The 12,475-nt window shown below is 39.0% G+C and overlaps 1 protein-coding gene across 17 annotated transcripts in view; it reads left to right on the top strand.

The window, feature by feature from the left end:
- The window catches only part of mical3a (microtubule associated monooxygenase, calponin and LIM domain containing 3a), a 307,065-nt gene that overhangs the window by 161,694 nt on the left and 132,896 nt on the right, over positions 1-12,475 (top strand). For all 17 annotated transcript variants that reach the window (XM_060923703.1, XM_060923715.1, XM_060923719.1 and 14 more), the window contains 3 exons: positions 8,243-8,369; positions 8,473-8,566; positions 9,082-9,229. In XM_060923703.1, the coding sequence (XP_060779686.1) occupies positions 8,243-8,369; positions 8,473-8,566; positions 9,082-9,229 (369 nt within the window). The remainder of the gene's footprint in view (positions 1-8,242; positions 8,370-8,472; positions 8,567-9,081; positions 9,230-12,475) is intronic.

Below are 12,475 nucleotides of genomic sequence, written 5' to 3'. Positions count from 1 at the left end.
CGCTTCAGGTCCTTCCACAACATTTCGATTGGATTAAGGTCAGGACTTTGACTTGGCCATTCCAAAACATTAACTTTATTCTTCTTTAACCGTTATTTGGTAGAACGACTTGTGTGCTTAGGGTCGTTGTCTTGCTGCATAACCCACCTTCTCTTGAGATTCAGTTCATGGACAGATGTCCTGGCATTTTCCTTTAGAATTCGCTGGTATAATTCAGAATTCATTGTTCCATCAATGATGGCAAGCCGTCCTGGCCCAGATGCAGCAAAACAGACCCAAACCATGATACTACTACCACCACCATGTTTCACAGATGGAATAAGGTTCTTATGCTGGAATGCAGTGTTTTCCTTTCTCCAAACATAACACTTTTTTCATTTAAAGCAAAAAGTTCTATTTTGGTCTCATCCGTCCACAAAACATTTTTCCAATAGCCTTCTGGCTTGTCCATGTGATCTTTTAGCAAACTGCAGATGAGCAGCAATATTCTTTTTGGAGAGCAGTGGCTTTCTCCTTGCAACCATGCCATGCACATCATTGTTGTTCAGTGTTCTCCTGATGGTGGACTCATGAATGTTAACATTAGCCAATGTGAGAGAGGCCTTCAGTTGCTTAGAAGTTACCCTGGAGTCCTTTGTGACCTCACCGACTATTACACGCCTTGCTCTTGGAGTGATCTTTGTTGGTCGACCACTCCTGGGGAGGGTAACAATGGTCTTGAATTTCCTCCATTTGTACACAATCTGTCTGACTGTGGATTGGTGGAGTCCAAACTCTTTAGAGATGGTTTTGTAACCTTTTCCAGTCTGATAAGCATCAACAACGCTTTTTCTGATGTCCTCAGAAATCTCCTTTGTTCGTGCCATGATGCACTTCGACAAACATGTGTTGTGAAGATCAGACTTTGATAGATCCCTCTTCTTTAAATAAAACAGGGTGCCCACTCACACCTGATCGTCATCCCATTGATTGATTGAAAACACCTTACTTTAATTTCACCTTCAAATTAACTGCTAATCCTAGAGGTTCACATACTTTTGCCACTCACAGATATGTAATATTGGATCATTTTCCTCAATAAATAAACAACCAAGTATAATATTTTTGTCTCATTTGTTTAACTGGGTTCTCTTTATCTACTTTTAGGACTTGTGTGAAAATCTGATCATGTTTTAGGTCATATTTATGCAGAAATATATAGAAAATTCTAAAGGGTTCACAAACTTTCAAGCACCACTGTAGTTGACGATCGATGATGACGGAGAGAGACTTTGTTCACTTGTAAATGTCTTCATTGAAATAAATGAAAATTTTATGACCAAAAAATGCAGCATTTATTTTCCTATTGCTTTTAAACATAAATATTCATTTTGTTAAACAACTTTTTTTTTTTCATTTTCTTAATAACAGTAATTATTTACAAACATTTGTAAAGGTTGGAGAAAAATATAACATGATTTAACAAACGCATCCCTTTTAATCAAACTTAATGCATAAATAACAGGCCTTTTCTTAACACGTTTTTAGGAACTTTTCTACTATCTCCATTTGCTTCACTTTTCTTTAGCTTTTGGCAGTCTGTAAAAAAGATGGCTCAGGTTTCTTATTAAATTTATTTGTCCATTCAATCACACAGCTCCTCTGTCTGTTTTGTGTGCGCGCGTGTTACTTCTGTGGCATTCGCTCTGTGTTACTTCCACCGAGGGTGAAGTCTCATGTATTTCTGCTATTTACAGCCCTCTGCTGTCTAAGCAATGCAGTTACAGGTTGGAAAAAAAAAAATATATATATATATATATATATATATATATGAGTGATTCCACGCTTATGGGTACTGAAATGGGGACATGAACTTATTTTTAAAAATTCACCTAAAACCATTTCTTTTTTTACCATCAGGTCACAAAACATGTAATCTTTAATGAATGATATGTTAAAAGATAACTTTAATTTTCTGAGATGTAATAAAAACATATTTATATGCCAAAGTCAGAACGTAACAGAAGTGTTGTGGACATATATATTCTCAATTTTAACAATGTAGAATTACTTTTTGAAACATAGGAAGGTGATGTTTTAGCAAATATAATTAATAAACATGTGTAGTAGAATAAACATACACATTCTTTCAATAAGATTAACATGGTATATAGCTAGATTGTAATTAATTTGTAACAGACGCGAGATGGACAATCGTAACAGAAGTAATATAACAGACATAATTTTGGAACTCATAGGCTTGACTTTGGCATATAAATATGTTTTTATTACATCTCAGAAAATTTAAAGTTATCTTTTAACATATCATTCATTAAAGATTACATGTTTTGTGACCTGATGGTAAAAAAAGAAATGGTTTTAGGTGAATTTTTAAAAATAAGTTCATGTCCCCATTTCAGTACCCATAAGCGTGGAAGCACTCATATATAATATTTATTTAGTCATAAAATTGTATCATGTGATTTTATAAAATCAAGATATCATTACCTGCCTCCTGTTCACATAGTCAACAGTAAATAAAGTACCACTTCTATATTTGAAAGAGATTTTAGTTGTGTTCACTTTAGGTCAATCAACACAGCAGTGCGTTCGATAAATCTAAAACACTGGCCATACAAGAGAACATAAATACATCTGGCTAGATTATTGCTTGATCAGGAGCTTTTGATGTTCAGACAGAGCAAACAAAAGATAAGCTTCCATGGAGGTGAAGCTCAAACGCTTGAAGATTGGAAATAATGTGACTCTAACCTTGGACTTTCCACATCCCAAGTCGAAAACTGCATACTTCTGGGGCGAGCAGTACTGTTTATTGCCGATGACGCAAAAGATATCATGGAACATGTTACACCTTAAGCATTTAACATGTGCTAAATACAAAACAAGCTTGAAATTTAACCTCGCAAAAACTTGACCAGCATGAAGTATGAGTTTAATTATCCTTTCATGTTTTGTGATCATATGGGATTTGACTTCAGAGGTTTTTCGTGTGTAAATGTTCAGTGCCATATTTTTATCCCCCGGCATATAATGCAGGGGGATATAGCTGTCTGTCTGTCCTCCTGTAAACATTTTAGTTTCCGAAGCATATAGTGCTGAGCGTAAATGAGTACACCCCCTTTGAAAAGTAACATTTTAAGCAATATCTCAATGAACACAATTTCCAAAATTTTGACAAGACAAAGTTTAATATAACATCTTTTTAACTTATAACGGGAAAAAGTAAGGTTAATAATATAAACTTGGATTACACATTTTTCAGTTTTACTCAAATTAGGGTGGTGCAAAAATGAGTGCACCCCACAACAAAAACTACTACATCTAGTACTTTGTATGGCCTCCATGATTTTTAATGACAGCACCAAGTCTTCTAGGCATGGAATGAACAAGTTGGCGACATTTTGCAACATCAGTCTTTTTCCGTTCTTCAACAATGACCTCTTTTAGTGACTGGATGCTGGATGGAGAGTGATGCTCAACTTGTCTCTTCAGAATTCCCCAAAGAAAATAATTTATTTCCACCACAAAGGTGAAGGCTACAAGAAGATGAGTAAAACTTGACTTATCAGTCAGAATACTGTAGCAAAAGTGGTACAAAAATTGAAGAAAGCTGGAACTGCAACCATCTCACAGAGACGTCCAGGTCGTCCACGGAAGTTAACACCTCGACAGGAGCGTCTTCTGATGAGAAGGGTTGAAGAAAATCGGCATGCAAGTTCACTGCAGTTATCTAAAGAAGTAGAAAGCCAAACTGGGGTGACTATTTCCCGTGACACAATCCGGCGTACGCTGCAGAGGAATGGCATGCATGGATGCCGTCCACAAAAGAAGCCTCTCCTAAAGCCCAGGCACAAAAAAGCCTGCCTAGAGTTTGCCAGGGCCCATGCTGATAAAGATGAAGACTACTGGGACTCTATACTCTGGAGTGATGAGACCAAGATAAATGTTTTTGGAACTGATGGCTTCAAAACTGTACGGCGTCGCAAAGGTGAGGAATACAAAGAAAAATGCCTGGTGCCTACAGTGAAACATGGTGGTGGCAGTGTCCTTATGTGGGGCTGCATGAGTGCTGCTGGTGTCGGGGAGCTGCATTTCATTGATGGCATCATGAATTCAGACGTATTGCTCTATATTGAAATAGAAGATGCTACTATCCCTCCGTGCCCTGGGTCGTCGTGCACTTTTCCAACATGACTAAACACACATCTAAGGCCACTGTTGGATTTCTGAAGAAGAACAGGGTGAAAGTGATTCAGTGGCCAAGTCTGTCTCCTGATCTGAACCCAATCGAACACCTATGGGGAATTCTGAAGAGATAAGTTGAGCATCACTCTCCATCCAGCATCCAGTCACTAAAAGAGGTCATTGCTGAAGAATGGAAAAAGATTGACGTTGCAAAATGTCACCAACTTGTTCATTCCACGCCTAGAAGACTTGGTGCTGTCATTAAAAATCATGGAGGCCATACAAAGTACTAGATGTAGTAGTTTTTGTTGTGGGGTGTACTCATTTTTGCACCACCCTAATTTGAGTAAAACTGAAAAATGTGTAATCTAAGTTTATATTATTAACCTTACTTTCCCGTTATAAGTTAAACAGATGTTATATTAAACTTTGTCTTGTCAACATTTTGGAAATTGTGTTCATTGAGATATTGCTTAAAATGTTACTTTTCAAAGGGGGTGCACTCATTTACGCTCAGCACTGTAACTAAAAAAAAAAATTCTGTTTTTTTTTTTTTTTTCACAAAACCTGACAGTTATGTAACGTGACTAGAGGAGTTGTGCCTTTTGACATTTTGGGATTCCTGTGAATTTTTTATTTATTTATTTCATCTCATCTCATTATCTCTAGCCACTTTATCCTGTTCTACAGGGTCGCAGGCAAGCTGGAGCCTATCCCAGCTGACTACGGGCGAAAGGCGGGGTACACCCTGGACAAGTCGCCAGGTCATCACAGGGCTGACACATAGACAGGGCCGGCCCAAGCCTTTAAGGGGCCCTAAGCAGAATTTGATTTGGGGGCCCCCCACACCACCAAAACTACACTGCTAGCTGCCTTATTATTTCTTAGGCTACACAGTTAGTCTAGTTAGTCTAGCCACCCACCATAATCTGCATTTTTAGTTGGTTTACATTATACTGCAACTTGTGGCTATTGCAATATAAAATATTCAGAGTGATGTGTGGCATATTTGTAAGTAAAACAACGAATCAGTAGACAAGACACTGTATATGTAAACAAGTTAACCAGTTTATTTTGCACTAATGTGCAAAACAAAACCTAACATACACAGTTCGTACAAACAGTACTTAGTAGGGATGTCCCGATCAGGTTTTTTTGCCCTCCGATCCGATACCGATCATTTGATTTTGAGTATCTGCCGATACCGAGTCCCGATCCGATACTTCTTATAATCCATAAAAAATAAAGACGAGGAAAGAAACGGATCCAGGATGTTCCTCATTTTTTATTTAACACCTTATTTTAACGGGCGGCACGGTGGTGTAGTGGTTAGCGCTGTCGCCTCACAGCAAGAAGGTCCTGGGTTCGAGCCCCGGGGCCGGCGAGGGCCTTTCTGTGTGGAGTTTGCATGTTCTCCCCGTGTCCGTGTGGGTTTCCTCCGGGTGCTCAAGTTTCCCCCACAGTCCAAAGACATGCAGGTTAGGTTAACTGGTGACTCTAAATTGAGCGTAGGTGTGAATGTGAGTGTGAATGGTTGTCTGTGTCTATGTGTCAGCCCTGTGATGACCTGGCGACTTGTCCAGGGTGTACCCCGCCTTTCGCCCGTAGTCAGCTGGGATAGGCTCCAGCTTGCCTGCGACCCTGTAGAAGGATAAAGCGGCTAGAGATAATGAGATGAGACCTTATTTTAACATCCAACAACTCCGTTAGCAAACAGAGCACTTACGTGAGGCAGTTTGAACAATAAATAACAAATGAAAAAAAATAACCTTAAAATACCTGGCAGGAATGTAAACAAATAAAAAAAAATAAAGTGCCACAGTGCCGGTAATTTGCTTTTAAGAACGCATCTCACAGTGGTGTACAGTAATTTCAATTAAGGAAATGAACGTTTTTCTTGATGAAAACAAGCATTTCTACCCTTTCAGGTTTGAGCCCGTTTCTTTTGTCATCCAACGAAAAAAAAAAATGATCTCATGCTTTGCTTTCCACTTCGAACTGCTTCCGTGTTCAACTTTGCCGGCAACAGGCAGCCAATAACCAATAGTGTCTCCGCTACAAAGTGATGTCATGCCGCACGCGTTGATGTTGCTGTGTTGAGACAAGAGGTCTGGTCTCACTCTGGGCCAACGCATAGCTATTGATGTGTTAAAAATGAGAATATATTATATAGCTATATATCCGATCCCTGATCGGGAGGCAATGCCCGATTCCGATCGAGTCTGAAACCATGTGATCGGGCCCGATTTCCGATCACGTGATCGGATCGGGACATCCCTAGTACTTAGTACTTGTAACCGTTATTAAATAACAAACAAATAAATAAATCTTAATCTGGAATAAACCTTACATCTTAAAAGAAATCTTAAATAAATTCACAAAATGAACAGAGAAATTTGCAGCATAATAACATCAACAATAACACAACAACAACCTATTATGTTGCACTTAAAACTATTTATAGGAGAAAATATAAAATCTCGCCTAAAATAACTCACTGTTCGGAAAGACAACACTTGTCCTTTTTCCTGTCATCATCAGTGCTTGATCATTTCCCTTCAAAATCTATGTTTCCTGGCTTTTCGGGAGGCAAAGTCATCAATGACGTCATTATAGGAGATCTCCCGACCAACTTTGCTATTGATACTTATAAGTGCAAGCCCACTGAGTCTTTCATATTTCGATTACGTTCATTATGTCTTATATTAAATATAATTAGTTAATAATGAGTCTTTCCTGTGCCATTGTAGATCTCAAGTAGCTTTTTAAATTATCCATCTGGGGCAGGGAAGAGGAAGAGTCTTCCTCTTCTCTGCCCCAGATGGATAATTTCTTTTTTGAGACATGGCTTAGCCATCTAGTCCACCTATCTTCCGAAGTGAATAACTCCTGTCACGTCACGTGCGTCTGGTTGTGCAGGAGCGCAGTGGCAGCAACCAGCAGCAAGGATTAGTTAACCTAATGTACCGACTATGAAAATGATACAAAAAACGTTATTTTATGTCTTATTTTTGTGTCTTTTGTTTCTGCTATATCATGTCATTGATATTACGTTTTTTTTAATTAAAAATATTTTCGCAGGTGGGCATTCCAACTGCTCTTGGGGGCCCCCTGGTGGTGTGTGGGGCCCTAAGCGGGCGCTTAATTCGCTTATGCCTTGGGCCAGCCGTGGACACAGACAACCATTCACACTCGCATTCACACCTACGGTCAATTTAGAGTCACCAGTTAACCTAACCTGCATGTCTTTGGACTGTGGGGGAAACCGGAGCACCCGGAGGAAACCCACGCGGACACGGGGAGAACATGCAAACTCCGCACAGAAAGGCCCTCGCCGGCCACGGGGCTCAAACCCAGAACCTTCTTGCTGAGGCGACAGCACTAACCACTACACGACCATGCTGCCCTTTTTATTTATTTATTTATTTCCTGTATTTCCATGGCAACAAATTCAACCTCGGAAAATTTGGAGTGGGATTTCATGTGAGGGCCGGGGGGGATATGTCCTCTCCTAATGACTCTTGTTTTTATCAGTTCTAGTCACTTTAGTATCGTCATTGTGCCCATTTTAGTCTCTCAGATGGAAAATAAATGAGAGATTATTTATTTATTTTTTTGAGACCCATATCCTATTTTGGGCCAGTTCTGCAATTCTTTCTAAATGTGTAGTGTAAAAAAAAAAAGCAGCCTTTTTTGTCTGTCTTTTTTTTTTTTCCTGGTATCTTGGGTTGTTTGTGTTACTTTTTGTGATTCTATTGTACAAAAGTGTGATTAAAAAGTACCTGTAATTTAATGTGTTGTTTACCTTAGAAGATCTCCATAGCAAACTTAATCCAGTCTCTTCTCTTTAATGCCTCGAGCATGTCTGCATCATTAGCTTGTAAAAAACATACTGTGCTAGTCATTTTTTCCCAAGCTCACATGCCCTATGTTCCCTAAGTGCTTTAAATGGTCTTCATTACATCTACTGGGTAAAATCCAGAGTCACTAATTGTCTGTGTTTTAATGGGATTGACCCCATGTCCTGTGCTATTGTAACCATAATTGTGGTTCTTAGGGAGAGTATATATCGTCTGCTCCCACAAACCACTCCAGAGAACGTGAGTAAGAACTTCAGTCAGTACACATTGGATCCCACAACACGCTACCCCAACATCAGTCTGCACCTGCTTCGGCCAAATCAGGTGAGACGGCTCACACGTTGCTTGCATGTGTGGTTCAGTAAAAAGCATACCTCACTGTCAAACTGAGAATGAAGTCTCATATTCTGTTCTCCATCATGTAAAGGTACGGCATCTGATAGACACCGGGGAGACCAGGGAACTCCGCATCGACATGGAGAGCGTGGTCAACTCTTCGACTCCCAAACTCACACGGAATGGTGAGACATTTTTATATTGATCTTGTGTGCGTTTGAGTTTACGGGACAGTCTTGGGTCTGATTTTTGCAACTTATACCTTATTATTTTTATCCTAGAACTTCTGCTTGAGAAGCAGTTCCAAGGTAACTGTGGGGATGACTAAAGCCCACATGCATGATGCTTTTTCTCATGAGGATTTATTCTAAAATGTCGTCTTGCTGTTGTGTTCGTATCTCATAATACTGAAATGTCTAACGCTGTCAATAACGGCTGTTTTGCAGTGATCAATACAACTGCATCTGTATAAAATAATATATTTCACACACAAAATGCCAATGCCATTCCTAACCATAATTCAAAACCTTCCACTTCAACGATTGCCAGTTACATTGCCATAAGCACATAAAACCACTTGGATTTTCCCCCCCCACCTCTGGATCCTGACCTTATTAAGTGACTAACAGCGATCTGTTTGATGATGAAAGCTTTTCCAGAGCAATGGCTAATGGGGATGCACTTTTCCCCCCCCCTCCAGAGTCTGTAGCGCGCTCCAGTAAGCTGCTAAACTGGTGTCAGAGGCAGACGGATGGCTATAGAGGGGTCAATGTGTCTGATCTCACCATGTCATGGAAGAGTGGCTTGGCTTTGTGTGCCCTTATCCATCGCTACCGACCAGACCTTATGTGAGTACTCTGTCTTCCTGAACAACCCTGTTTTCTGTGAGCGTTGTAGTATGATAGCTACTGGACTATATAGCAAATGTAAAATGATATATATGGACAAGTGTTTTACTGGGAAATACACCACTCGTATTTTTTATACAAACTACCTCCGGGACATAGAGAATCAAAACCGTGACACAAATTTCAATATATCGCTTGTGAGGAAATCGATGAATTGTTTTTTGTTTGTTTTGATAAATTTGGGTCCTTGTTTGTTTGTGAATGTGTCTATATAATAAAAATAAAATCACGTGTTGGCTTGAAGACATGAAGTTTATCTTCTTGTGTTGAAAACCTCGCATTTTTCATACGCAATGCATCACGGATCTGAGCGACGTATTTCCCGATATTTCACTCCATTGGTGTCACTCCCAGTGTTTTCCTGCTGACTGGACATGCGTTGTCAAACTAGCGAACCAGTTCAGAATTACTTGTATGCACTTTTTTGTGTGTGGATGTGTCCATATAATATAAAGAACATTACATGGCGGTGTGAAGTTATGAAGTTTATCTTCTCATGTTGAAAATAACTTTCAGTTGTTCGCTTCACTCACTCGTGAATATATATTCACCACTCGAACATAAACTTCATATCTTCACACAACTGTGTAATAACCTCGATATAGTAGCAGCATGTTAATATCAAATTGTGTATGTTTTAGAATTGTATGATTTTGACATGGTAGAATCATATGCTATGCTAATATGGGGACATAGTCCTCATGTTTAAGACAAGGCTCTATATGAACATCTCACTTTTGAGATACTTTATGACTACGTTCAGACTGCACCCTGAAACGACCCATATCCGATTTTTTTGCCCATATGCGACCTGTATCCGATTTGTTATTGACAATCTGAACGACACAGATCCGATTTTTTCACATGCGACCCAGGCCGCTTGGATATGTGGTCCTAATTCTGATGCATATCCGATATTTTCACATGCGACTGCAGTCTGACCGGACAGGTCGCATTCATGCGACCTACACGTCATCAACAAGAGACAAAACGTCACTATTCTGCGTTGGCTAATCCCGCCTCTTTGGTGGAAAACAACATCATTTGTACGGTTTTCAGAATTTAAATAGACTTTTATAGACTTGATCAAGCTAATGGTGGATTTGGTAGGGACCTGGATGTTTATCTGTTAGCCTGATTAAATAAAACAGTTTCTATAACTGATTTATAACTTAAACCATCCTGTATTACAAGATTATAAGATTGTTCTGGAAATTTCCAGTAATTTGACACCTTCGGTCTCATTAGTCTGCTGCCCACATTAATCAGATTATTGTGTGAGTTCCGCCGCTGCCACAAAAACCACATCGCCAGGTCTCGCCTCATCTCCACAGCAAACTGCACTGGTGTTTATGCACCTTGAGCCAGCGCTGAGAGAAGTTGCAGAATTCAGCTGGCTATAAACAATCTAAATAAATATTTATAAAAATGTAGAAAAAGTTTATTAATATGACGAAATAAATATGTGCAAATTATTAAGCCTGAATTAAGAGTTTGGTAATACAGCGGCCGTATCCCAAATGACTGCCTACTGAAGCTCGAGTGCACTATATAGAGTTTAAAAATCCATTACTTCCTAGTAACATGTAGTGCACTTATATAGAAATTAGAGAGACATTTAGGAGTCAACCCTCGTTACCAGGCTACACGTTTTCATTTCAGTTCAGAAACAAAAACACACACGAGACCTCACACTTTAACACTAACCAGATAATTAAACAAACAAACAAAGAAATCATTAAACTTGAAGAGTGCGCTTTTTTTTTGTTTACGTATTACGCAGATGTGCTTATTATGTGTCAATTTGCGCATGCGGGACACTTTTGGGTCGTTTTCCGTTCATATTGGAGATTGCATACAAGTCTCATATAATTGGTAATGTGAACGGCCTAACAAAAAAATCGGATTTCACAACAAATCGGATATGGGTCGTTTCAGGTTGCAGTCTGAACGTAGTGTATGACTGAGGAAGTCAAAATAATGAGTGATCTCGTGTGCCAAAATGGAGGAATCCGTGAATAAGCAGTTAGCAAATAATGTAAAGTGTAATTGCAGTGTAAATTTAGTCAGGCATTTTTCTTAGAAACTTACCAACACACATTCTGTAAACAATTGTCGTGCTTCCATGTTTATTGTGTGGTTATGCTATCTGTATAAACGTCTATCCGCTAGCTGAATCGGTATTCATTAGCTTTTGGCGAGCTTGCATGTGCAGTGCAATATTCCCAGTGCGTGTGTGGGTTGTTTATTTTTATTTTTTAAAACATCAGTGTTTTGCCTTCTCATATTTAAAAGCACATATTCTTGAGTTCCTTTTAAAAGCACCAGTAATTTTAATGAGCCAGTAATCCACAGGCCAGTTTCTTAACAGCTGATATGTTCAGCGTATCTTCCACAAAAAAAAAAAAAGAAATGCCACATAACTGTGGGAAACAGACTTCTAGTATGGGATGTACATTAATATGCTACAGTGGTGCTTGAAAGTTTGTGAACCCTTGAGAATTTTCTATATTTCTGCATAAAGATGACCTAAAACATCAGATTTTCACACAAGTCCTAAGAGTAGATAAAGAGAACCCAGTTAAACAAATGAGACAAAAATATTATACTTGGTCATTTATTTATTGAGGAACATGATCCAATATTACAAAAAAGTTGGGACAAAGTACAAATTGTAAATAAAAACGGAATGCAATGATGTGGAAGTTTCAAAATTCCATATTTTATTCAGAATAGAACATAGATGACATATCAAATGTTTAAACTGAGAAAATGTATCATTTAAAGAGAAAAATTAGGTGATTTTTAAATTTCATGACAACACATCTCAAAGTTGGGACAAGGCCATGTTTACCACTGTGAGACATCCCCTTTTCTCTTTACAGCAGTCTGTAAACGTCTGGGGACTGAGGAGACAAGTTGCTCAAGTTTAGGGATAGGAATGTTAACCCATTCTTGTCTAATGTAGGATTCTAGTTGCTCAACTGTCTTAGGTCTTTTTTGTCGTATCTTCCGTTTTATGATGCACCAAATGTTTTCTATGGGTGAAAGATCTGGACTGCAGGCTGGCCAGTTCAGTACCCGGACCCTTCTTCTACGCAGCCATGATGCTGTAATTGATGCAGTATGTGGTTTGGCATTGTCATGTTGGAAAATGCAAGGTCTTCCCTGAAAGAGACGTCATCT

The sequence above is a fragment of the Neoarius graeffei genome, chromosome 6, assembly GCF_027579695.1.
Source record: "Neoarius graeffei isolate fNeoGra1 chromosome 6, fNeoGra1.pri, whole genome shotgun sequence".
In the NCBI taxonomy this organism is placed as follows: domain Eukaryota; kingdom Metazoa; phylum Chordata; class Actinopteri; order Siluriformes; family Ariidae; genus Neoarius; species Neoarius graeffei.
This window is presented reverse-complemented; position numbering and strand designations above follow the sequence as displayed.